Consider the following 27,435-nt stretch of genomic DNA (forward strand, 5'->3'; position numbering starts at 1 on the left):
TGGTCTTTTGCTGGTGTAGCCACTCTTTTAAATCTGAAAATGTCCTTATTGTAACAAATTGAGACGATTTCTGGTTATTCAAATCCAGATGTCACATGTTTTCTCTCAGTACCTTGAAGATGTTATTATCACTTAGCCCCTAGTTCTGTGAAGTAGTTATCTGATAGTGTAACTGTCATTCGTTTTTTCTGACTGCCTTTGCAGCTTCTCTGTTTTTCCTGTTCTTTGTTACTAGCAGGTGTGTCGGTGTGGGTTTTTAAAATTTCACCTGACTTGGGATTCTTTGTCCTTCTGAATTGAAGGATTTATGTCTCAAATTAGTTTTGGACAATTCTTAGCACTCTCTCTTTGAATATTGTCTGTGTCCAGTTTCTTCTAGGACTTCTTTTTAAAACTGATCAAATGTATTTGGACTCTCTCATTCTGTCTTCTATGTCTCTTCATTTCTCTTTTTTGTGTCTCTCCTCCTTTTGTTTCTCTGTGCGCCATTCTGAATAATTTCCAAATCTCTCCTCCAGTTCCCTGAATCTTCCTTCAGCTATGTCTAAATTGGTGTTTATTGTTTATTATATATTGTTTCAAAATTTTAATTATTATATATATTTTTTCATTTCCAGTCATTCTTTTGGTTCTTTTTCAAATCTTTCTGGCCATTGTTCATGGTCTCTTGCTCCTTACTCACGTTTTCAGTCCCCTCTTTATTATTTTAAATGAATTAAACATACTTTAAAAATATATAAGCCATAATTCTAACATCTAAAGTCTTTATAGATCTGATACTGTTTTTGTGAGTTTCTTTTTATTTGGGGGGAGGAGTTCTCTTGACTTCTTTTCATAGTACCTTATTCCTTATTGTTTTGTAATTTTTTTTTTTTTTTTTTTTGTATTTTTAGGGCTGCTCCCGAGGCATATGGAGGTTCCCAGGCTAGGGGTCTCATTGGAGCTGTAGCCACCGGCCTACGCCACAGCCACAGCAATGCTAGATCCGAGCTGCGTCTGCATCCTACACCACAGCTCACGGCAACGCTGGATCCTTAACCCACTGAGCAAGGCCAGGGATCGAACCTGCCACCTCATGGTTCCTAGTTGGATTCGTTAACCACTGAGCCACAACGGGAACTCCTGTTTTGTAATTTTTTGCTTTGTACTCCTGTATGTTAGAATTCTAATGGCACTAATTCTTTGCTGCCTGGTTTGAGACTGTGTTTTTCTGGAGATGTTTAATATGAGCCTTTAATAGGCACTGGGTACCTGGGACATTTTAAATTACGATTCTCAGCATATAGTTTTTAGGACCATAGAAGTAATATATTCCAAACTTGGAGAGATTTATAAAATATCTGCCTGAAGTCAGAGTTGAAACAGGCACTTTTTCTTGCTGTCCTTTGGGGGTGAGTATTTTTCTTCCTAATTCCTTCTTTCCTTGAGGGTATGGCACATTCTGGGTCTTCTTTTTTAGGAGATAATTTTCAATAAGTTTATTTACCTGTCCAGACCCAGCACTTGTCCCTTATGCCCTAAGCATTAGGCTCTCTGGTCCAGTGTCCCTCTAGGCTCTTCAGTGGCATCAGTACTAACTTCTTGAGTCCAGCTCCTGCTTTGCTCCTGCACTGAGAATATGTCTCCTGTTGTTGTGAAGGCTCACTCAGTCACGCCAGAGGAGGCTTTTGACTATTTTAAGCCTAATCGTTAGGAGGTGGGAAGGCTTTAAGATCTCTAGTCTGTCATACTGGTAGGAATAGAATAGAAATAATTTACGTAAAAAATAAAAAGAGTGAATTCTAGTTTATCCCTATATTGAACACTCCTACGCTGTTGGTGGGAATGTAAATTGGTGCAGCCACTAATGGAAAACAGTATGGAGATTCCTTAAAAAACTAGATATGGAACCATCATGTGATCTAGCAATCTCACTCCTGGGAATATGTCCAGAAAAGGCAAAAAAGTAATTTGAAAAGGTATATGTACTCCAGTGTTCATAGCAGAACTAGTTATAATAGCCAGGACATGGAAGCAACTTAAGTATCCATCAACAGAGGAATGGATAAAAAAGATATGGTGTGTATATACAATGGAATGTTATTCAGCCATCAAAAAGAATGAAATAATGCCATTTTTCAACAACATGGGTGGACCTAGAGATTATCATACTAAGTGAAGTAAATCAGAGAAAAACCAGTAGTATATGATATTACTCATACGTGGAATCTGAAAAATAATACAAGTGAATCTGTTGGCAAAACAGAAACAGACTCACAGACAGAGAAACTTACCGTTACCAGAGGGGAAAAGGGGTGGGGGAAGGATAAATTGAGAGTGTAGGACTAACCCGGAGCTCCCACTGTGGCACAGTAGGATTGGCAGCATCTTGGGAGCCACTGGGACATGAGTTCAACCCCCAGCCCTGCACAGTGGGTTGGGGATCTGGCATTGCCGCAGTTGCAGCTTACATCAAGACTGTGGCTCTCACAGTCATCAAAACAGTGTGGTACTGGTATCAAAACAGACAGACAGACCAATGGAACAGAATAGAGAATCTGGAAATTAACCCTGACACCTATGGTCAATTAATCTTTGACAAGGGAGGCAAGAACATCAAATGGGAAAAGGAAAGTCTATTCAGCAAGTATTGCTGGGAAACCTGGACAGCTGTATGCAAAGCAATGAAACTAGAACACACCCTCACACCATGCACAAAAATAAACTCCAAATGGCTGAAAGACTTAAATATACGACAGGACACCATCAAACTCCTAGAAGAAAACATAGGCAAAACACTCTCTGACATCAACATCATGAATATTTTCTCAGGTCAGTCTCCCAAAGCAATAGAAATTAGAGCAAAAATAAACCCATGGGACCTCATCAAACTGAAAAGCTTTTGCACAGCAAAGGAAACCCAAAAGAAAACAAAAAGACAACTTACAGAATGGGAGAAAATAGTTTCAAATGATGCAACTGACAAGGGCTTAATCTCTAGAATATACAAGCAACTTATACAACTCAACAGCAAAAAAACCAATCAATCAATGGAAAAATGGGCAAAAGACCTGAATAGACATTTCTCCAAGGAAGATATACAGATGGCCAACAAACACATGAAAAAATGTTCAACATCGCTGATTATAAGAGAAATGCAAATCAAAACTACCATGAGATACCACCTCACACCAGTCAGAATGGCCATCATTAATAAATCCACAAATAACAAGTGCTGGAGGGGCTGTGGAGAAAAGGGAACCCTCCTGCACTGTTGGTGGGAATGTAAACTGGTACAGCCACTATGGAGAACAGTTTGGAGATACCTTAGAAATCTATACATAGAACTTCCATATGACCCTGCAATCCCACTCTTGGGCATCTATCCGGACAAAGCTCTACTTAAAAGAGACACATGCACCCGCATGTTCATTGCAGCACTATTCACAATAGCCAGGACATGGAAACAATCCAAATGTCCATCGACAGAGGATTGGATTCGGAAGATGTGGTATATATACACGATGGAATACTACTCAGCCATAAAAAAGGATGACATCATGCCATTTGCAGCAACATGGATGGAACTAGAGAATCTCATACTGAGTGAAATGAGCCAGAAAGACAAAGACAAATACCATATGACATCACTTATAACTGGAATCTAATATCCAGCACAAATGAACATCTCCTCAGAAAAGAAAATCAATCATGGACTTGGAGAAGAGACTTGTGGTTGCCTGATGGGAGGGGGAGGGAGTGGGAGGGATCGGGAGCTTGGGCTTATCAGACACAACTTAGAATAGATTTACAAGGAGATCCCGCTGAATAGCATTGAGAACCATGTCTAGATACTCATGTTGCAACAGAAGAAATGGTGGGGGAAAAACTGTAATTGTAATGTATACATGTAAGGATAACCTGACCCCCTTGCTGTACAGTGGGAAAATAAAATTAAAAAAAAAAAAAAAAAAAAAAAAAAAAAAAAAAAAAAAAAGACTGTGGCTCTGATGTGATCCCTGGCCCGAGAGCTCCATATGCCAGTAGGGTGGCCAAAAATGACCAAAACAAAAAAAGTGTAGGATTAACAGATACACACTGCTATGTATAGAATAGACAGCAACAAGGATTTACTGTATAACACAGGGAATAATATTCAATATCTTGTAATAACCTGTAGTGGAAAATAGTCTGATGTGTGATGTGTGTAAACTGAATCATTTTGCTGTATTATCTGAAATGAACACTGTATTGTAAATCAACGCTACTTCAACTAAAAAAAAAAAGAATATCCCTGGAGTATTTCACACATTTGTGTTCAGACAGACTGGATAAGTGAAAGGAGGGTGTTGTCATAGGTCATGAGAGTTGCTCTGTCCCCAGCCTGTCCTGTAGAGACCCTCTCTCTGCGGCGTATCTGAATCACAGGTGGAGACACCTAAACTACTGTGCTTGTGACAGCTGTCACAAGGGTGAAGAAGATGAAAGTTTGAGAGGACGATAGGATGCTTTTGGCACATATCAGACCTTGGTCATCCAGCACCATTCATTCATTCCTTCACTTCACATGTTTATTGCGCTCTTACTCTGTGCCACTCGCTGTGCTAGGCACCGGGGAAGCAGAGCAGCCGTCTCTGTCCTGAAGAGGCTCACAGTGTGATGAGCAGACGCTTCATCTCAGTGGGACACACTGAGGGATGTGTCAGGTGGAAGCCTGGGGGAGAGGCACTGTCCCACCTTTAGCGGATTGAGGGGGGAGGCGGTGTCTTTGCGGCATCTGCAGGGCCGGTAGGAGCGGCCCAGGTGGAGAGCCAGGGAGCCCCGGCCCGGGCAGGGAGAGGGGAATGTGCGAATCCCCAGAGAACGTGGGTTCTGGGCAGAGCAGGTAGTGCGTTTGGCCGGAGCGCAGTTGGGAAGACGTGAGAGTGGGGCCGAAAATGACTGGAGGGCAGCCTGGAGATGGTCTGAAGCCTGGATGTGGAAGGTCCTGTAATCAGGAAACTGCTGAGGTCTTTTCTCTGGGCAGCGAGTGATGCTGTCCTAGTGGTCATTTTCATTTCTCTGAAGAGCCAGCCAACTCTTAGGGAAGACAAGGAACATGGATTTGGGAGGCAAGGCAGGCTAATCCTCAGATTCCAGCTCCACCTCTGCCCTGGAGAGCATGTAATTGATTTAGTCCCTTCTCTGAACCTCTCTTTCTCAGGGAGTAAATGAGAGAGAACAGAACACACAAATAAAAGTTGTGCTCAAATTTATGACTCTTTGCAGGTATTGTGCTGACAGTAATTATGGCAGTTTCTGGCTTCCAGTTGATTAACTTCTGTTTTTTAATTTAATTTAATTTTATTTTAGTCTTTTTAGGGCCATACCCACGATATATGGAAGTTCCCAGGCTGGGGTTGAATTGGATCTGTAGCTGCCAGCCTACACCACAGCTCACGGCAACGCCAGATTGTTAACCCACTGAGTGAGGCCAGGGATCGAACCCTTGTCCTCATGGATACTAGTTGGGTTCATTACTGCTGAGCCACAATGAGAACTCCACTTCTAACTGTGAATCCTGGTTATTCACAGTGAGTGGATGTTCACTGATTGCGTGTGTGTGTAACATGTATTTATATGGCCGCACCTGCAGCATGTGGAAATCACTGAGCCAGGGATTGAATCTGAGCCGAAGCCATGACCCACACTGCAGCTGCAGCAATGCAGGATCCTTTTTAACCCACTGCGCCTCACGGGGGACCAAACCTGCACCTCTGCAGTGAACGGGTTTTTATCTGCTGCAGTTGGGTTTTTATCCCACTTGGCCACAGTGGGAACTCTGATCGAGTGTATTTTTGTATTTGAAACAAAATGTTAGCAGTCTGACTTTGATTGTGTTGCGGCCAAACTCAGCTTTTATTTCCTTTGTAGATGAGCTCCCTCTGGAACAGCACAACCTGTCTTTACCCTCCGTGGAGCTCATGTTGAAGGAAAGCATCATGCACAGCACTGCACATGTGGCCTTAACCGAAACCACTCCAGGGTCCCAGCAAAGCAGGTCTCTCCAAGTCAGACCCTCTCCATCTGCCACTACTTTTGATACAGCCTTTTTTAACCAAGGGCAATGGACCCAAAGTACAGCCGAGCACAGCGTCTTTCTGGCAAATTATGTGTCAGTGACGAGCAACGAGGTCACAGAGGATGAGGACATGGATAACTTTTTGCCAGAAACTCCCTGGACCACTTCCCGCGAGGTCTCTCCGGCTCGATACATCACAGTCCGCCCGCCAGGGCCACCCAGAGACATGTCAGACCCCATGCCGACTCCCTCATTACCCATCATTGCTTTCCAGGATGAAGAAGTGACATCAGCCTGGCAAAACACTGTGCAGCAACCAGCGACGTCTGCTGGATCCCCCGGTCGTTTTAGTGCTTTTCCGTCAGCTCTTCCCACTTCCAAGGGCATAATTGCAGCTCCTAGTGGGAGCTGGGTGTTTTATCCTACCGATGCTTATGGGCACGTATCAAGCAGGACTTTGCCGGAGATCACGTCTTCGGGAGTAGAGGGTGCAGAAACCCTCCTCCTCGGCCTGCCGTCTTCCGAGCCTCAGACACCAGGTGATGGTGTCACAAAACAGCCACCTCGCCCATCAGGGGAGGTTTTACCGCCTCCAGAGGATGCTCTGGCCACAGGTAGAGACAGATTTCCCGATGTGACTGCTGATTGGGGTCAAAGTCTAGATGAAACCATCTCTCCAAAAACATACCGTCCTGCAGGTGTGTCCCCAGTGGTGCTTGCTTTCAGCAGCAGCACGCATTTGGCTTTGTTCTCCACTCCTCTTGCGTTTGGACCCTTTTCTACGCAATCAGCCGATAACCCCTTTCTTCCCAGCAACTCGGGCGAGGTATCCGAATTGCCTGGCCGTTCTCTGGTCCCAGGTCATGAGGCCGACACTCACATCCGGAGCCTGGTGTCTTTGTTCAGCCCGCACACGTGGTGCACGTCCTGTACCATGGTGTCGCCGCAGTACGAGCTGTCGGCAAGCCTCACAGAGGACGTGGGATCGGGCGATGGCGCCGAGACCCTGTCCCTAACCCTCTTGGAAGCCAGCAGCATCTCTCCACGGAGCAGCATCATGGCAGACGTCCCCGAATTTGAGGAAGATGCTCCAGCATTTAATACACTTTTCCCCTCCAGACCAATAGTTCCCCTTTCTTCCCCATCCGTGGAAATCTCAGCCACGGGCGTTGCGGTTTCAGTGGAGAGAAGAATGAGTAGTGTTCTGACCTCACAGGTGTATTCTCCCCACGGCCACCTCCCTGGATCTGGGTCCCTCGATCCTGCTCCTGCTGGCTCCCCTTCCATCGCTGAGTCTCATGTAATGCCATCGGGCGTGACCGCTGTGGTTTCCTCCGTCTCCCCCCGGCTTCCCCTTGACTCATCTTTCCGCATCACAGCGAACAGAAACACACCATCCCCTGATGTCAGAGGCCCAGGTCTTTTTACGTCTTATGGTTTGGATCCTTCAGTAGACTCCTCGCCTTTTCCTGCCCAAGGACCTGCCAGTTTTTCCCGGCATGAAAGTGCACGTATTTCGGATTTTGCCTCCAGCGTTTTCTCCACTCCACCGCTGGAATCCAGCAGCTGGGTCCCGCCCTCTCCAACGTCAAGGGCTAAGTCAACCTTCAGTCCTCAGGCGTTTTCTGCCTTGGTGGAGACATTGACACTGACCAGCTCTGTCAATTCCCCATTGCCTCAGCTTTCTGTTCCCAATTCCACACACCTTGACTTGTCTCAGCTCCGGCCAAGTTCGGAGCTTCTTTTAAACACATTCACTCTCCTCCCTGCCTCCTCTGAAGTGTCACCGCGCTCCAGCGTCCCCTCGGAGTCTCTGAAGGTTTTGGAAGCATCCACAGTTTCACAGACGGATTCTGAAGCTCCTTTTACCTCGGCTTTCACCGAGTCTACCTCCTCTTTTGAGTTTTCACACACATCCCGCACGTCTGCCGTCGCCCCACTAGTGCCCTCCAGTCCTGAGCCCATTTTGCCCTCGGAAACTCACTTCACGCCACTTTGGACTGCTGTTCAGACCACACCCGCTTTAACTGAATCTTCTCTCGTTTCAACCCTGACGCCTTCTGAGGGTGACATCAGTGCTGTGCAGGATCACACGTCTGTCCCAGCCTCCTCCTCCGAAGTCATCCCTACCCCCACTCTGCCGGTCACTGCCGGGTACCCGACCCCAGCATCCTCATTCGTCCCTGAGCTGAGCCCCTCACCTCTGCCCACAGAGCCAGATCCTTTACATGGCCCATCGTTCGTGCCCACGGATGTACCAAGGAACACCTCCACTGAGCTGATTGTGTCTGATACCAGCGTTGCACCTGGGAATTCTGTGGACACAACCCCAAACAGCAGAACCTCAAGTCAGAATCCCCATGAGGGCAGCACGGCGCTCCCCCCGCCATCCCTTCATCCTGTGACCGCTCCCGTTCCCGAATCAGAGGTTCATACTCCGGCCCTGCTCACCACCAAGCCGCCGTACGTGTGTGATATTTCGGTGCCCGATGCCTATCTGATCACAACCGGTAAGGCCCTGCTTCACGCCGCTTCTCCGGGTTAGGTGAGGTTCTGAAGGAGCTTGTCTGAAATGCTTGTGGGACACACAGCATCATGGCAGGGAGTGTAGGCTTTGGACCCAGACATCTCCTGGGTTGTCGCTCACTCCTTCGCCAGCTCCCACGAGTCCTCTGGACTGGTGCTTAGCCTCTCTAAGCCTCGGTTTCCTCAACTATTAAATAGGGATGACCATGGTACCTGCTTCATTGGATTAAAGACTTTGATGCATTAATGCATATAAAATACTTAACCCAGTGCCTGGAGCATAAGAAGCAACCACAGAATACTACAGATGAGTCGATCGTAGCAGTGAGAACAGAGGAGAGATTTATTTATTTATTTTTAAAGCATCCCAGGATTTATTTGAATTCTTGTACAATCCATGGCTGATGACAACCCTTAAAATTGGAGGCCATTGTTTTTTTTTTATTTTTGATTTTTTTAGGGCCACACCCGCAGCATATGGGGAGTCCCAGGCTAGGGGTTGAATTGGAGCTACAGCTGCTGGCCTATACCACAGTCACAGCAATGCCAGATCTGAGCTGCATCTGTGACCTAAATCATAGCTTGAGGCAACGCTGAATCCTTAACCCACTAAGCGAGGCCAGGGATCAAACCCTGTGTCCTTGTGGACACTATTTTGGTTCTTAACCCACTGAGCCAGAACGGGAACTCCAGGAAAGATTTAAACGAGCCGTAGAAGCGTTTGCTAGGGTCTTTGTCTTGGGTGCTTGTAACCACTGGATGCATAGATGACACAGTTAAAGCAAAAGGCCATCGTGTGTAGTTCAGGCAGTTAGCTGGGCAGACGCCTAAGGGCCACGTTGCAATTTCTTACTAATGCACCATCCTCATTTTTCCTGGGAAGGAGGGACTTTGTTCTTGTACAGTCCAGTAAAGCTTCCTTGGATTCTGAGGCGAGAAGCATGGAGTGACTAAGTAGCCTCTGATTTGGGTCCCGGACTTTGACCTTCTCCCCAGCCTGCAGCCTGAGTTACCAGGTGACAGACAGCTACAGCTACTCCCTTGCAGCTGCCCAGCTGCTTCCGTAGCTGGAACCTGGAGCACTTGGATCTGTACAAGTCTGGGGACTGTGGTCCATTGGTCAGGCTCTCCCACTTGTTCCCCCCCCCGCCAGGAGTTGTGGGCGAAGCCATGTAGCTGGGTACCGTGGACTGAGGGCGCTGTGCTGTGGATCAGCAGCCTGGCTCTGTGTGTTGGTTTACGTGGGGATGCGGGATGGAAATGAAGCCAGGAGAGAGGTAGCCCAGGAATGCCCCGGGGTGGGGGGGGGGTCGATGGGAGAAGAGAGGACAGGGCAGGTGGGTGGGGGCAGGCAGGAGAACGTGCCGGGTCTTTTTCCTCCCTGCCGAGCCCCCAGTGGGCCGTGGGTCCTCTGCTCATTCATAGTGACACTGAAGCGCACCCGGGGGTCGGCTTTGATTTGCAGTGCTGGCCCGCAGAGCCGTGCAGGAGTACATCATCACGTCCATCAAAGAGGTGTTGAAGAGTCACTTCAACCGTGTCGTGGAGCTCAAGGTGGGTCCCCGAGGCGCGGAAGGCTGCTGGGAGAGCCCAGGTTGAATGCACATGGCCGTGGGCGTGTGACACTCTCACCCCTCCCTTCTCTTGCTGGACACCTGCTCCGCCTTTGGGTCCCCCCTCAGCCGTCACTTCTCCTGGGAAGCCCTTTCTGACCCCAGATGAGAACAGTCTTAGTCCATCGGGGGGATGTCTTGGCAGAGTTGGAACAAAGCCTTGAAGCCCAGAGACCCGGGCAATAACCTAATGATCTTGCTTCCCTTGATTTACTTGAAAGGGCTTGGATTAGAGTTTACCTAGAGCTTAGAGCGAGTGCATATGTATGTTTCTGTAAATCCAGTGAGACACAGAGGGATTTCGAGGTGTTTTAGGTGGGGCAACTGCTAATGCCTCCTCTCCACCCAAGAGCTGAAAGCCAAGCTCTAGGCCTGCTCCATCCCAAACGGAGCCACAGGCCCTGCTGTGGCTGTTGAGCACATGAAATAGGGCTTGTCCCAAATGAGATATGCTGTCAGCACAAAATATACACCAAATTTCAAAGACTTTGAATGCAGAAAGAAATGTAAAATGTCTCAGTAATAGTTTTTTGCATGGCCTACAATTGAAATAATAGGTCAGATATATTGGGTTAAGTAAAATGTATTTAATCTGTTTCTTTCTTTTCTTCCTTTCCTTTCCTTTCCTTTCCTTTCCTTTCCTTTCCTTTCCTTTCCTTTCCTTTCCTTTCCTTTCCTTTCCTTTCCTTCTTGTGTGTGTGTGTCTTTTTAGGGCCGCACCCAGGGCATATGGAAGTTCCAGGCTAAGGGTTGAGTTGGAGCTGTAGCCACTGGCCTACACCACAGCCACAGCAATGCCAGATCGGAGCTGCATCTGTGACCTACACCACAGCTCACAGCAACGTCAGATCCTTAACCTACTGAGCGAGGCCAGGGATCGAACCTGTGTCCTCATGAATCCTAGTCAGAATTGTTTTCCACTGAGCGACGACGACAGGAACTCCTTAATCTGTTTCTTTATATATATATATATTTTTTTTTCTTTTTTTTGGCTGTGCCCACGGCATATGGAAGTTCCTGGGAGCAGGGATCAAACCTGCACATCAACAGTGACCCGAGCTACTGGTGTGTTGATGCTGGATCTTTCACCTGCTGAGCCACACTAAAACTCCATCGTTTTATATTTTTTAATGTGGCTATTAGAAATGTAAAAATGGGATAGATGGCTCATGTATTTCTTTTGGACGGCTCTGTTTAGTAGGATAAGTGCTCCTTTACGTGAGGGTTCATTAAGCGCAATGAAACACCTTGCCTTCTCCTTCTTTCCTTACTCAGTTCATGTTATTGATTCTTCTTTTCCACTGTCCTTGCTTTGGTGCCATTTTTGAGAAAGTTGGCAGATGTGTAAGGGGCATAACTAAAATAAAATTTTAATTATCTGTGAAGCACCACCTCTTCATTGAAAACTACTTATTTATTTATTTTTTTTGCTTTAGTATTTTTCGACTCAGAACAACTTCCTTTAAGTGTGAATTATGAGACCCTCAAACTTGACACCTTGATAATCACTGTCTTTTGCATTTTTTTGTTTTTATAGGTTTACGAACTATTTGCTGACTTCACTTTTCTGGTGACATCTGGTCCCTTTGTTTACACGGCAATATCAGTCATAAATGTGCTTATAAATAGTAAACTCGTACGTGACCAAACTCCTTTAATCTTGGCTGTGAAGCCCTCCTTCCTTGTGCCTGACTCCAGGTTCCAAGTTCAAACAGGTAGGAAAACTGAGTAGCGCTGTTTTGATCTGTAAATGTCATTTGATTTTTTTATGTTTTAAAGAAATTTGGGGAGGATTATGTTAAAATTGTTTAAGTTAAAAAATTATATTTATGAAAAATTTCCAGCATATGCACAAGCACGCGGAGTAGTTCAATAAACCCCCAGGTACTCATTGTACAACTTCAATAGTTTTCAACTCCTGGCCAGTTTTGTGACGTCTATACCCCCATCTATGTCCCCTCCTCTCATTTTATTTTAATATGGCCTCATGTCCTCTTATTCATAAAGGGAAGACTAGTAAGCACATAAATACATACACATATAACGTATACTTCAAGATGCATATACACACACACACATCTATCTACACTATTATTGTCACATCTCCTAAAGTAATTCCATGTGACTTTTCATTATGGACACTTTTATTTATTTTATTTCTTTCTTTTGAAAGAAGACACTTTATTGTGCCATTTTAACCATTACTCACATGTAGAAAATATTGTTATTATAAAAACAATAGGAGTAACCGAAGCTACTGTTAGTCACTGTGCAATGCTCACTGGGAGTTTTATTTAATTTATTTATGTACTTATTTATTTATTTTTTTATTACTCAATGAATTTTATTAGATTTATAGTTGTACCATGAGCATCACAAACCCAGTTTTATAGCATTTTCACCCCCCCCGCCCATCCCCCTCCCCAACTTGTCTCATTTGGAAAACGTAAGTTTTTCAAATATTATGGACATTTTTAAACATATGCAAAAACAGAGAATAATATAGTTAGCCCACATATGCCTGTATAAGCTTAAAAAATTATAATCATTTTCCCAGTTACGTTTCATCTGTCTCACACAAACTTTTTTTTGAGCTAGAGTATTTAAAAACTATACCAGATATCATGTCTTTTCACCCATAAATACTCAAGAATTCATCTCTAATGAATTTATTTATGTTTGAAATGTTTTAGTGTTGCACCTTTTGATGCTGCAGTTGTTATCTTAGGTATTTTTCCATTTTAAAATGAATAGGTGTCACCTTTACATGGCATGTAGTCATTTGGTACAGTTGGCTTTCGGCATTTCCATATGATACATATAAAGGACCCATCACAGACCCTCATACGCAGTTGGAATGTTGGGAATATAAATTGGTGCAGCCACTGTGGAAAACTAAAAATAGAACTATCGTGTGACCCAGCAGTTCCACTCTTGGGTATATATCTGAAAAAATGAAAACACTAATTCTCAAAGAAATATATGTGCCCCAGTGTTCATAGCGGCATTATTTACAGTTACCAAGGTATGGACGCAACATAAATGTTCATCATCAGATGAATGGATAAAGAAGATGTGCTGTGTGTCTCTGTGTTTGTATATTCATATACATGTACATCCAGTGGAATACTATTCAGCTATAAAAAAGAATGAAAATTTTGCCATTTGCAACAATGTGAATGGACTTGGAGGGTATTAAACTTTCCGACAGAGAAAGACTAATACTGTGTGATATCACTTATATGTGGAATCTAAAAGATATAACAAACCAGTGACTATAACAACAACAAAAGGCTCACAGATACAGAAAACACATGAGGGGTTCCTAGTGGGGAGAGACAAGGAGGGAGGGGCAAGATAGGGGTAGAAGATTAAGAGGTACAAACTAGTCTGTATAAAATAAATAGACTGCAAGGATATATTGGCTCATACAAGGAAGATAGGCAGTGGTTTATAATAACTAGGAGTGGCATATAACCTGACTCACTGTGCTGTACTCCTGAGACCTCATGTACATCAGCGGTACCTCAAGAAAAAATAATACCTCACAGTACTTAATCCTCTACTACGGATGAGTTAGTTGCTTTAGACATTGTTTCGTGCCTCTCTTCATTCCTTAATGCTCAAGAAACGCCGCGTTCATGGGCCTGCGATGCTGTCCTTCTTTTCAGTCCTTCAGTTTGTGCCGCAGAGCGTGGACACCGGCTTCTGCAACTTCACTCAGCGCATCGAGAAAGGCCTGATGGTCGCTCTGTCTGAAGTGAGAAAACACCACCAGGGGGCGTACAACCTCACGGTGCAGGTGAGAGCAGCGCTGAAGGCGGAACAAGACACTTTATCATGTAAAGAGGTTTCATCTTTCCTTTAAGACATGCTAACTCTTACTGATTCCCTCGCGGTGAGGAGCTTTGGTTCACGTGGATCAGGGCTCATTCTTCCGTGGCATCGAGTCCACAGAGCATGAGCGTATTTGAAGACAGCAGAATAGCTTGATAACCAGGGAGCTCAGATAAGGTGAGCCGAAGAGAGCTGCGCCTATGCAGGAAATGCTGGAATGTTCTAGAAAGGAAGGATATTACCTTAAGTATCCAGGGGGAAGAATGCCTAAAAATGCTAGTGTTTCATATTATAGGACACCATGAAATGCAGGGTTTCACTCTAAAAGCAAAGACTATAGCTTCTAATAAAAAAACAGGCTTCATATATATTTTATGGAAACTGCTGACATGTTACATTTCTTTGATTTTTTTTTTTTTGTCTTTTTTTTTTTTTTTTAGGGCCACACCCCTGGCATATAGAGGTTCCCAGGCTAGGGGTAGCTGTAGCTGCCGGCCTACACCACAGCCACAGCAGTGCCAGATCCGAGCTGCATCTGTGACCTACACCATAGCTCACCACAATGCTTGATCCTTAACCCACTGAGTGAGGCCAGGGATCGAACCCTCAACCTCATGTTTCCTAGTTGAATTCGTTTCTGCTGTGCCATGATGGGAATTCCACATTCCTTTGATTTTTATTCTTCTGTATTCTTTGTGCTTTCTTTCTAGAATCATTTTAAGTAGATTTAGTGCTCCTGGATTCATCTTCCAGGTTTCTTGTTTTCTCCATCTTTTTTTTATAAAAAAAATTAAAAAAATTCATTTCTTAAATTAAAAAAATTTTTGATTTTTTTGTGTGTATCCTTAAATTTATTTAAACTTTTTAAAAATTATAGTTGATTTACAATGTTCTGTATATTTCTGCTGTACAGGAAAGTGACCCAGGTATACATATACATACATTCTTTTTCTCACATTATCCTCCATCACATTTCATCACAAGTGATTAGATATAGTTCCCTGTGCTATGCAGGAGGATCTCATTGCTTATCTACTCCAAATGCAATAGTTTGCATCTACTAACTCAAAATTCCCAGTGTATCCCACTCACTCCCCTACCCCTTGGCAACCACAAGTCTGTTCTCCATGTCCATGAGTTTGTTTCTTTTCTGTAGATAGGTTCATTTGTGCCATATATGAGATTCCAGATATGTGATATCATATGGTATTTGTCTTTCTCTTTCTGACTGACTTCACTTAGTATGAGAGTCTCTGGTTCCATCCATGTTGCTGCAAATGGCATGATTTTGTTCTTTTTTATGGCTGAGTAGTATTCCATTGTGGATATGTACCACATCTTCTTAATCCATTCATCTGTTGATGGACATTTTGGTTGTTTCCATGTCTTGGCTGTTGTGAATAGTGCTGCTGTGAACATAGGGCTGCATGTATCTTTCTGAATGAAAGTTTTGTCTGGATAGATGCCCAGGAGTAGGATTGCTGGGTCATATGGTAGTTCTATATTTATTTTTCTGAGGTATATCCATACTATTTTCTATGGCAGTTGTACCAATTTCCTTTCCCATGAACAGTGTGGGAGGGTTCCCTTTTCTCCACATCCTCCCTAGCATTTGTTATATGTAGACTTAATAATGATGGCAATTCTGACTGGTGTTAAGTGGTACCTCATTGTAGTTTTGATTTGCATTTCTGTGATAATTAGTGATGTTGAGAATTTTTTCATGTGCCTGTTGGCCATCTGAATGTCTTCTTTGGGGAAATGCGTATTCAGGTCTTCTGCCCATTTTTCAATTGGGTTGTTTGTTTTGTTGCTGTTGAATTATATGAATGTGTTTATTTTGCAGATTAAACCCTCGTTGGTTGTGTCATTTGAAACTATTTTCTCTGCTTCCATAGGTTGTCTTTTTGGTTTTTTTATGGTTTCCTTTGCTGTGCAAAAGCTTTTGAGATTGATTAGGTCCCATTGGTTTATTTTTGTTTTTATGTCTATTGCTTTGGGAGACTGACCTAAGAAAACATTTGTACGGTTGATGTCAGGGATATTTTGCCTTTGTTCTCTTCTAGAAGTTTTATGGTGTCTTGTCTTGTATTTAAGCCTTTAAGCCATTTAGAGTTTATTTTTGTGCATGGTGTGAGAGTGTTTTCTAGTTTCACTGGTTTACATGCTGCTGTCCAGTTTTCCCAGCACCACTTGCTGAAGAGACTGCCTTTTCCCCATTTTATATTCTTGCCTCCTTTGTTGAAGATTAATTGACTGTAGGTGTCTGGGTTTATTTTTGGGTTTTCTATTCTGTTCCTTTGGTCTGTATGTCTGTTTTTGTATTGGTACCACACTGTCTTGATGACTGTAGCTTTGTAATATTGTCTGAAGTCCGGGAGAGTTATCCCTCCTGCTTGGTTTTTGTTCCTCAGGATTGCTTTGGCAATTCTGGGTCATTTATGGTTCCTTATAAAATTTTTGGATTGTTTGTTCTAGTTCTGTGAAAAATGTCATGAATAATTTGATAGGGATTGCATTGAATTGTAGATTGCTTTGGGTAGTATGGCCATTTAAACAATATTAATTTTTCCAGTCCAGGAGCGTGGAATAGCTTTCCATTTCTTTGAATCCTCTTTAATTTCTTTGATTAATGTTTTACAGTTCTCAGCATATGTTTCTCACCTCTTTGGTCAGGTTTATTCCCAGGTATTTAAATTTTGGGGGTGCTATTTTAAAAGGCATTGCATTTTTATATTCCTTTTCTAATAATTCATTGTTAGTATGCAGAATGCAACTGGTTTCTGAATGTTAATCTTTATCCTGCTACTTTGCTGAATTCATCCACTAGTTTGAGTAGTTTTTGTGTGGAGTCCTTAGGGTTTTGTATATATATAGTATCATGTCATCTGCATAGAGGGACAGTTTCACCTCTTCTCTTCCAATTTGGATACCTTTTATTTCTTTTGTTTGTCTGATTGCTGTGGCAAGGACTTCTAATACTATGTTGAATAACAGTGGGGAGTGTGGGCATCCTTGTTTCAGATTTTAGTGGGAAGGCTTTCAGCTTTTCTCCATTGAGTATTATATTGGCTGTAGGTTTGTCATAAATGGCTTTTATTATATTAAGGTATGTTCCCTCTGTACCCATTTTGGTAAGAGTTTTTATCATGAACAGATGTTGGATTTTGTCAAAAGCTTTTGCTGCATCTATTGAGATGATCATGTGGTTTTTGACTTTTTTGTTAATGTGGTATATAATGTTGATTGATTGGCTATGTTGAACCATCCTTTTGAAATTGGGGTGAATCCCACCTGGCCTTGGTGTATGATCTTTTTTATATGTTGTTGGATTTGTTCAGCTAAAATTTTGCTGAGAGTTTTTGCATCTACATTCATCAAAGATAGTGGCCTATAGTTTTCTTTTTTGGTGGTATCTTTGTCTGGTTTTGGTATTAATGTAATGGTGGCTTCATAAAATGTCTTTGGGAGTGTTCCTTCCTCTTCAACCTTTTGGAAAAGTTTAAGAAGGATGGGTATAAGTTCTTTGTATGTTTGGTAGAATTTACCTGTGAAACTATCTAGTCCTGGACTTTTGTTTGTAGGGAGTGTTTTTATTATGTATTCAATTTCATTTCTAGTGATTGGTCAGTTCATTTGATCTATTTCTTCCTGATTCAGTTTTGGCAGGCTGTATGTCTCTAGAAAGTTGCCCATTTCTAGGTTGTCAAATTTGTTGGCATGTAATTGTTCATAGTATTCTCTTATGGTTTTTTGTATTTCTGCAGGGTCCATTGAGATTTCTCCTTTTTCATTTCTCATTTTGTTTATTTGAGTTCTTTCTCTCCTCTTCTTGGTGAGTCTGGCCAGGGGTTTGTCAATTTTGTTTACCCTTTCAAAGAACCAGCTCTGAATTTTATTGATTTTTTTCTTTTTTTTTTTTTTGAATCTCTATTTTATTGATATCCTCTCTGATCTTTATGATTTCCTTCCTTCTGCTGACTTGAGATTTCATTTGTTCTTCTTCTTCAGATTCTTTTATGGGATAGGTTAAGGTGTTGATTTGGGATTTTCTTCTTTTTTGAGGAAGGCCTGTACTGCTACTGAACTTCTCTCTAAGCAGTGCTTTTGAGGCATCCCATAGATTTTGAATGGTTGTGTTTTCATTATCATTTGTCTCGAAGTATTTTTTTAAATTTCCCTTTTGATGTCCTCATTGACTCATTGGTTTTTTAGTAACATCTTTTTTAGTATCCATGTAGTTAGCTTTTTCTCATTTCTTTTCCTGTGGTTGATTTCTAGTTTCATGCCATTGTGGTCAGAGAAGATCCACCATGAAATAATGATAATAATTATTATTGAAAAAATTTCTATACTCTTAAATTTGCTGAGGTGAGTTTTGTGCCCCAGTATGTGGAACATCCTTGAAAATGTTCCATGAGCGCTTGAAAAGAATATATATTCTAATTTTTTTGAATGTAATGTAATGTTATCAAGTCTAACTTTTCTACTGTGTCATTTAGGATCTCTTTTGCTTTATTGATTTTCTTTTTAGAGGCTCTGTTTATTGATGTGAGTGGGGTGTTAAAGTCCCCTACTGTTATTGTATTCCCATCACTTTCTCCTTTTATGTCTGTTAGTATTCGTTGTATGGATTTGAGTGCTCCTATATTAGGGGCATGCACACACACACACACACATGTATATAAATGAGTATAATATCCTCTTCTTGAATGAATCCTTTTATCATTAAATAGTGTCCTTCTTTTTCTTTCTTTATGGCCTGTGTTTTGAAGTCTATTTTGTCTGATATGAGTATTATAACTCCTGCTTTCCTGTCTTTTCCATTTGCATGAAATACCTTTTTCCATCCCCTCACTTTCAATTTGTATGTGTCCTTTGCCCTTAGGCGAGTCTCCTGTAGACAGCATCTTGTAAGCTCTTGCTTTTTTATGCAATCTGCCACTCTGTGTCTTTTTTTTGTTTTTTTGTTTTTGCCTTTTTCTGGGGCCGCATCTGCGGCATATGGAGGTTCCCAGGCTAGGGGTCTAATCAGAGCTGTAGCTGCCAGCCCATGCCAGAGCCACAGCCACAAGGGATCCAAGCCATGTCTGCAACCTACACCACAGCTCACGGCAATGCCTGATCCTTAACCCACTGAGCGAGGCCAAGGATTGAATCCACAATCTCATGGTTCCTAGTCAGATTCGTCGACCACTGAGCCACACCAGGAACTCCCACTCTGTGTCTTTTGATTGGAGCATTCAGTCTATTGACATTTAAGGTAATTATTGATAAATATGTATTTGCTGCCATTTTAAGCCTTGTTTTCTGATTGATTTGATGTTTCTCCTTTATTCCTTTCTTTTTTTGGTTGGATGATTTCCTCTTATTTTATGCTTGTGCCCTCTTCTTTTTAGTTTTTGTGAATGTGTTATTTTGTTTTGATTCATGGTTGCCCTGTCTTTCAAGTATGCTGACCCCTTCCTATATCTGCTTGCTTTTAGCCTGGTAGTCATATAGGCTCAAACACATTCTAAAAAAAGAAAAGAGTCTAGATTTTACTTTGATTCCTCACATTTTAGGATTTTGATGTCCTTTTTTTAACATCTTCATGTTTATCCTTTTTGTTGTTCCTGTGTTTAGCTTCGCTTTTACAGAAGGTTTTTTTTTTTTTTTTTTTTTTTTTCCCCTTTTAGATCTGTATGCCAGCTTATTTAAGCAATTACTTTCCAATTGTGATTTCCTCCATCCTATTTCTTCTTACTTGTTTATGTAGAGGAGTCCTTTCAGTATTTCTTTTAGAATGTGTTTAGTATTGCTGTACTCTTTTAGTTTTCGTGTGCTGGAGAAATTGTTTATTTCTCCTTGATTTTAAATGATATTCTTGCCGGGTAGAGTATTGTGTAGACTGTTGGTGGTGGTCTGTAGGAATGAGGAAGCAGGTGGTTAGTTTTGGCACCTTGTCCATCTTCCCCCGTTAGCTGTGGAGTCTGCATCAGCCCTGCCTCTTGATGGGCGGGTTCATTAGGGCCCTGGGTACCAGGCAGTGTGTGGTCAGAGACTGGCAGACTGGGCCCCCTCCCCCCCTGCGTGCGATGAGGAGGTTGCATCCTGAGGGGAGGGGACGCTAGTGTGTTTTTCATGGCGGAGCTGCTCTTTTCTTTCGTTGTCTTTCCATCTTTGTCTCTGTCTGCTCTGCAGTTGTCTCCACCCCCACTTCCTGCTTAGGGGCCACCCCATGGCGGGTCTTGGGGTCATCTCAGGCAAGGAGATCATCTTCCTTAGGGAGCAGTTCTTTGGGCTCCTGGGGTGAAGGTGGGGTGGCTGCTTGCACTTCTGAGCTGGCCTGGATGTGAAGCTAGAAGGGAGAGAGAAGGGAGACAGTTGACTCAGCTGGTGGCACAGTCTTTAATAAGTGACACTGCTTGCAGTCTTGCAGCCCACACTGCATGTCAGCTCCTGAGGGTCTCCGCCATGGAGGCCTGCTGGGGCCCCTGGGGGAGGTGGCTCTTAGGACCTCTGGCGTCTGTGCCTGTGTGTGTTGGGGCCTCAGTTCCCTCCGTTCTGGTCTGTGTCAAAGTGATCCTGTCCTCTCTCCATCTTCCAGGAATTTGACAGAATCTCTGGTTTTCTTCCATTTTCAGGGCTGTTGTGGATTTAGTCCCCTTTGTTTATCTTTTTGTTGTTTCAGTGGGATTTGGGATGGGAAGGAAAAGGGGAGGGACTGTAAATACGTGTGCTCAGTTCCTGACTTAATACAAAAAACACTTTCAATAAACTGCAGGTTTAAGGGATCACAAAAGGGAACCAGGTTGTAAAGCCAATTACTCTTCCTTTAAAAATGCTCATGCCAGGGGTTCCCTGATGGCTCAGTGGGTTAAGGAACTGGTGTTGTCGCTGCTGTGGCTCTAGTTAAAAATGTCGGGGCGGGGAGGGTTTGATCCCTGGCCAGGGAACTTCCACATGCCACAGGTGCAGCCAAAAAAAAAAAAAAAGTTCATCCCTTTGAAAAAAACTTGAGGAGAGAAATTGTGAGAGAGAAATCCTACTTGGGCTTTTAATTTTTTTTGGTGGGGCACTGGTATATACTATTTCTTTATAAGCAAATATTGTTTCTTTTTAAAAAATTTTATTGGAAAAAAAGAAAAATTTGGGGGGTATAGTTGATATTTTGTTGGGGAGTAGTTGATTTACGCTGTTGGATTAGTTCATGTGTACAGCACGGTGCATCAGCTTGGTTTTTTTTTTTTTTTTTTTTTTTTTTTTTTGTCTTTTCGTCTCTTTAGGGCCACACGCGTGGCACATGGAGATTCCCAGGCTAGGGGTCCAATTGGAACCGTAGCCGCTGCCTATGCCAGAGCCACAGCAACGCAGGGTCTGGGCCGCGCCTGCGACCACAGCTCACAGCAAAGCTGGATCCTTAATCTACTGAGCGAGGCCAGGAATTGAACCCTCGTCCTCATGGATGCTAGTTGGGTTTGTTAACCGCTGAGCCATGGTGGAAACTCCCGCTTAATGTGTTTTGGAAGCTCACTCCAGTTTCTTCTCTTTAGATCTTGAACATCACGGTGGGGTCCTCAAGGCTGGCCCCTCGCCGGGGCCCCGTGAATATCGTCTTTGCTATTAAAGGCGTGCAGGGCTTTCTGAACGGGTCCGAAGTGAGTGAGCTGCTCAGGAACTTGAGTGTGGTGGAGTTCAGCTTCTACCTGGGGTACCCGGTGCTGCAGATTGCCGAACGTGAGTGCTGCCCTCCCTCCAGCGCTGGGCCCTGGGGCCTGCGGGTCCGGGCCTTGGCGGACCTCTCCTTGTCAAATGAAATAGCACAAATGCAGACTGTCCATCGGCTAAAATTGGAGCGGCTCAGATCCCAGCAGGGGGGGCCTCCAGAGCCCTCCTCCCCCACTGGGCTTGCTTTATTATTCTCTTTAGAGAGTCCAGGGCCCTATCAAAGGCCATGCCAGTTCTGGAAAAGATGAAACCAGAGGGATGGAGAACAGATCTGTGGTTGTCGGGTGAAGGGCATGGGGAAAGCTAGACGGTGGTAGCAGAAAGCAGTTCTGGGGGCAGATGAAAGTGCCCAGTGTCTTTATTGTGCTGGTCACTCGCCTCTGTGCATTTGTCAAAGCCCATAACACTGAACACCAGAAAGCGAATTTTACTGTGTGTTCACTTAAAAAGAAATGAAAAGAAACCGCACCTTCTGCCTGATGGATGCAATTCGGTTCACAGTACAAATGGACTGGAATGGGGGCAGGGAAAATGTTCACTTCACAAAACAGTAGATTCCAGAGTCAAAGTCAGGCAAAAAAAGGATACCAAATTCTTTTTCAAAATGGAGCAGCCAAATGGCTTAATGAGTCTTTTAGGGTACTGTTAATTAAGTGTAAAAAAAAAAAATAACTTGTAAAATGCAAAAGTAGACAGGGATGGGAGTTCCCATGGTGGCTCAGTGGTGACAAACCTGACTGGTATCCATAAGGACGCAGGTTCGCTCCCTGGGCTCGCTCAGTGGATTAAGGATCCAGCGTTGCCGTGAGCTGTAGTGTAGGTTTCAGACACAGCTCAGATCTGGCATTGCTGTGGCTGTGGTGTAGGCCGGCAGTTGCAACTCCGGTTTGACCCTTAGCCTGGGAACTTCCATATGCTGTGGGTGTGGGCCTAAAAAGATAAAAGAAAAAAAAAAAGTCAGGGAATAAAGTTGTTACTTATGAATAGCAACTTTCAGTGTTGTACAGTGCGGGGATGGATAAAATAGTGAGTATGCTGGACATAGGGTCACTTTACCCTGCCTGAGTCAGTGCAAAGCCCAGGGCTCTGAGGAACCCAGTGTGTGAACTCACTGTTCTGGGACCGTGACAGTTCAAGGGGAACTTATGCCCCATGATGTCACTTGAATTAGCTCTTTCTTTCCCTTCTTTTTTTTTTTTTTTTTTTTTTTTTTTGTCTTTTGTCTTTTTAGGGCTGCACCTGTGGCACATGGAGGTTCCCAGACTAGGGGTCTAATCAGAGCTACAGTTGCTGGCCTACACCACAGCCACACCAATGCCAGATCTGAGCCGTGTCTGCACCCTACACCACAGCTCAGGGCTGCGCCGGATCCTTAACCCACTGAGCGAGGGCAGGGATTGAACCCGCAACCTCATGGTTCCTAGTCGGATTTATTTCCGCTGTGCCAAGACGGGAACTCCCCCTCCTCTATTTTTGTTTTTTTGTTTGTTTGTTTTTTAGGACTGCACCCTCGGCATATGGAAGTTCCCAGGCTAGGGGTTGAAACTGGAGCTGCAGCTGCCGGCCTATACCACAGCCACAGCAATGCAGGATCTGAGCCTCATTTGTGACCTGCACCACAGCTCACAGCAACACTGGATCACCTACCCACAGAGCAAGGCCAGGGATCGAAGCTGTGTCCTCATGGATACTAGTTGGGTTTGTTTCTGCTGAGCCACGGCAGGAACTCCTCTCCCCCCTCTTGCTCCTGGAGACTTATGTGCTCCAAACCCTCTTACAGTCCCTGCCTTAGTGTCCCCACTCTGGCACTTTGATCTTCCAAATTCAGAGCTCATCAGTGTAGGAGTGGCATCGTGCTGTGACTTAGCCACCACTCCCGGGACCACTCATCTCTCTGACTGTTGCAAACATGTTTTTTTTTTAATGGATCTTTTTCCTTTTCTAACCCTTTCCTTTTTATAGCCTTCCAGTACCCCCAGCTCAACCTGTCTCAGTTGTTGAAGTCGTCTTGGGTAAGAACAGGTATGTTTAACTTACATAACATTTTGGTTCCTGTAGGAATAACGAAGCTTGTGCGGGGGTGTTGAGAAGGATACCGCCTTTCCTGTTTCTGGGGCCTAAATTCAGGGCAAAATGTACCTTGGATCCTTGGCAAAGAATGAATGAGGAAGGGATTCAGATCTGGCTCTGGGACTGTGTCCTGCTGAGTTATGGCACACAAAGAATTGGCTTTCTTTAAAATTCATGCATCAAATCGAGGGCAACGTCTAACAGGAATTGACAGTCCTCTAACCCAGAACAGGATGAGGTTCTGAATAAAGCAGGGATCTCTCTTTTTTTTTTTATTTCCCCTAAGAGTCTTATATGTCTGGTTTTAAAAGGGCATATTTGATAAGCTAACTTGGTGAACAAATAAGAAGCATGTTTTAAAGTCTTGGGGGCCCGAGTGGGGTATTTACTGCTAAGGCTATGCAGAGAAGGGCTGGCTCACCCAGTGCACGGAAGGGTAAAGGTGGTTAGATGCCTGCAGTGCCCCGTGTGGAAGCAGCGCAGCAACGCATGGGGGGGGGTGGGTCGGGGTCGGGGTCGGGAAGCTTGTGGCGTGGGCGTGGCCGCCACTTACAGGTTCCCCGACGGCGCGCACGCATTGCTTCACATAGGAGCTCCCACAGAAAGGCCCCACCACTTTGCAGGCTACAGTGGCCTTATCCCAGATAATTTTCATCGTGGTGTCATGACTTGCCCAGGGTCCTCTGTCAGAGGGGAGTCGACAGTTCTGGCTGAAAAGCACATGCTTTTGGCTCCTGTGCCCTGCCGACTCGCCGCCGCCGCCGTCGTCGTCCGTTTAGATCTTCTTGTTTCCAGCAAATGTCTGAGCACAGGCACCCTTATCTGGAGTCAGTTCATGAGTCCACATCTTGAGTCGTCGTAAGAGAGGGACTCAAGCCATTTCCAGAAATCTGGAATACGTGCAGACAAGGTTTGATCTTGTGTAGGGAGCTCCTAGCTCCGCAGCTCCTGCACTGCCGAGCTCCTGGGACTTCTGGCCACTGGTCTTTGGAATCTTTAGAGATAAGACCCTGGGCTACTCCACGTGGCTCTTCTGTACCCCGTTCACAGTCCTTCTTCCCCGTTTAACATCTCCTCTTGGGGGACTGGCATTTTGTTGTAATCCTGTGTTAATTTCTTTGACACACACACACCTCCACCTACCCACACCCTTTTTTTCCTCCACTGCTAACTTGTCTGGGGGCCTGTGTGTGTCTCGTCTGACATGCAGTCCTCCTGGGTGTTGTTGAGAAGCAGCTCCAGAACGAAGTGTTTCAGGCTGAGATGGAGCGCAAACTGGCCCAGCTGCTGAGCGAAGTTTCCACCAGAAGGCGGATGTGGAGAAGGGCCACTGTTGCTGCCGGGAACAGCATGGTGCAGGTATGGCTAAGAAGCCTAAAGGGGTGTGTGTGTGTGTGTGGCGGGGGAGACGGGAAAAGAGAGAGAGCTGTCCTCAAAAAACCGGATGAGTTTTCATGCAAATGGGAAGTGCCAGGAGAAAATTCAGCTCAACAGATGGGTTGCTCTCTCGGGCAGCCGTTGAATGTGGCAGCCTCTCAGCTCAGCTAGAGGCTAGACAGAGAGTTCCTGAGTCTTTCGTCCATGGTCAGCGCAGCAGAAGGCCTTGTGGGGACCCCAGCAAAAGAACGTGTCAGTAGATTGCCATCTCTTTGGATGACCTGATTTTTCAAAGGGGAGCTTTTTCATTACCAAAAAGGGAGTCAGTTGTACGGTGAGCGTTGCGGATCGCGTCAGAGGTAAATCATACAGCGGGAAGAGACCTCGAGAGACCGGAAAGAGAAAAACATTCTGTTCGGGCACCTTGTCCTCCCCACCTCTCCGTGTTCCCCAAAGTGTCGTCACTGTGTAAGCCAGCAGAAAGGTTGCAGACGACAGATTCATTTGAATCCAAAAGTGACCCACTTAAAAGCGCACATCCCCACAGAGAGTTGGAGGTTGGGCTGTAATTTATTCCCATCTCCATGTGAATTACATGATTTTGGATTTTTTTTTCTCCTTTCCTAATGCTGACGTGTAGAGTTAGGAAAATGAGATATTTAGAGCCCTGGCATTTCAGAGATGGGAAGCCAGGGTGAAATCCAGGCGTGCAGGGGTGGGGAGGTGGGTGCTTTAGAGGCGCTAGAGAGAAAGTTGGGAAGCTGACCCCTGGTAGGGAGAGCAGGGGTCAGCAGCCCTCAACCCTTTACCAAGGTTTCGCCTATAAGTGTTGCTCTTTATTTTCCCTCCCAGAAAGGTGGTTGTTAGGTTTCTAAAATAGTTCCTTTGCCAGATGCAGTAGAATATAGAGGAAATTAAAAAACTCATTTAAAAAACTGACAGTAACATTAAGCAAATAGCTATAAAACTAAGATTAAAAATTAAAATGAGGAGTTCCAGTTGGGGCTCCAGTAGTAACGAACCCAACTAGTATCCATGAGAACACAGGTTCGATGCCTGGCCCTGCTCAGTGGGTTGAGGATCCGGCGTTGCTGTGAGCTGTGGTGTAAGTCGAAGATGCGGCTCGGCTCTGGCATTGCTGTGGCTGTGGTGTAGGCCGGCGGCTACAGCTCCCATTTGACCCCTAGCCTGGGAACCGCCATATGCGGCGGGTGTGGCCCTAAACAGACACACACACACAAAAGTTAAAAGGAGTTATGCAAACCTTATTTAGCAACCCCGGCTTTGTTGAGCTCGAGGTCTGGGTGGAGGTTGGTTCGTGCACATAGAGCAGTTGGAGAATCCCACAGAGCGGCAGGATGAGGTGCTCGACGAGTGGTGCAAGTTCCCTAGGATAGGAATACGGGCTTTGGGGAAGTTCACCAAGCCATCCCAGGTGAACGGTGCCATCTGATGGATTGATGGCTCGAAACTGTGCCCGATAGGTCCTCCTTTTGCAAGGATCAAACTCAAGAATGTAGATGAGAATTTCTGTACCACAGTCTAGGACTCAGGGAAACATAATGTGTGAAAGTGAAAGTATTAAAACAAATGTCTGGCAACTGGAGAATGGATTTATTTACAAATTGTAGTGAAATCTTTATGTGTTGGAATGTCCCATTATCAACTTTTTTTCATTTAGCGAAGAATATAGAAAAAAGCTCAAGTAAAGAGAGGCCATAAAAAAGCTATATGCCCTATAATCCAAATATTAATATAAAACTCATGAAAAAATAACAGGAGGAAATATGCCAACATGTTTACAATGATTTTCTTTGGTTGATTGAATTTCAGGTGATTTTCATTTTATTCTTTTTTTTAGTTGATTTACAATGTTCTGTCAATTTCTGCTGTACAGCAAAGTGACCCAGTTATACATATGTATACATTCTTTTTCTTGCACTATCCTCTATCATGTTCTGTCACAAGTGATTAAATACAGTTCCCTCTGCTATACAGCAGAACCTCATTGCTTCTCTACTCCAAATGCAATCATTAGCATCTACTCACCCCAAACTCCCAGTCCATCCCACTCTCTCCCCTTCCCCCTTGGGAACCACAAGTCTGTTCTCCACGTCCATGAGTTTGTTTCTTTTTTGTAGGTAGATTCATTTGTGCCATGTATTAGATTCCAAATATAAGTGATATCATGTGCTATTTGTCTTTCTCTTTCTGATTTTACTTAGTATGAGAGTCTCTGGTTCCATCCATGTTACTACAAAT

General features: G+C 44.2%; 1 protein-coding gene across 1 annotated transcript in view; it reads left to right on the forward strand.

The window, feature by feature from the left end:
- The window catches only part of KIAA1549 (KIAA1549 ortholog), a 152,643-nt gene that overhangs the window by 60,093 nt on the left and 65,115 nt on the right, over nt 1–27,435 (forward strand). Inside the window, exons 2-8 of the mRNA XM_021078582.1 lie at nt 5,893–8,550; nt 10,032–10,120; nt 11,717–11,894; nt 13,851–13,981; nt 21,552–21,735; nt 23,689–23,748; nt 25,007–25,155. Of these exons, the coding sequence (XP_020934241.1) occupies nt 5,893–8,550; nt 10,032–10,120; nt 11,717–11,894; nt 13,851–13,981; nt 21,552–21,735; nt 23,689–23,748; nt 25,007–25,155 (3,449 nt within the window). The remainder of the gene's footprint in view (nt 1–5,892; nt 8,551–10,031; nt 10,121–11,716; nt 11,895–13,850; nt 13,982–21,551; nt 21,736–23,688; nt 23,749–25,006; nt 25,156–27,435) is intronic.

Source organism: Sus scrofa, chromosome 18 (assembly GCF_000003025.6).
Source record: "Sus scrofa isolate TJ Tabasco breed Duroc chromosome 18, Sscrofa11.1, whole genome shotgun sequence".
In the NCBI taxonomy this organism is placed as follows: Eukaryota; Metazoa; Chordata; class Mammalia; order Artiodactyla; family Suidae; genus Sus; species Sus scrofa.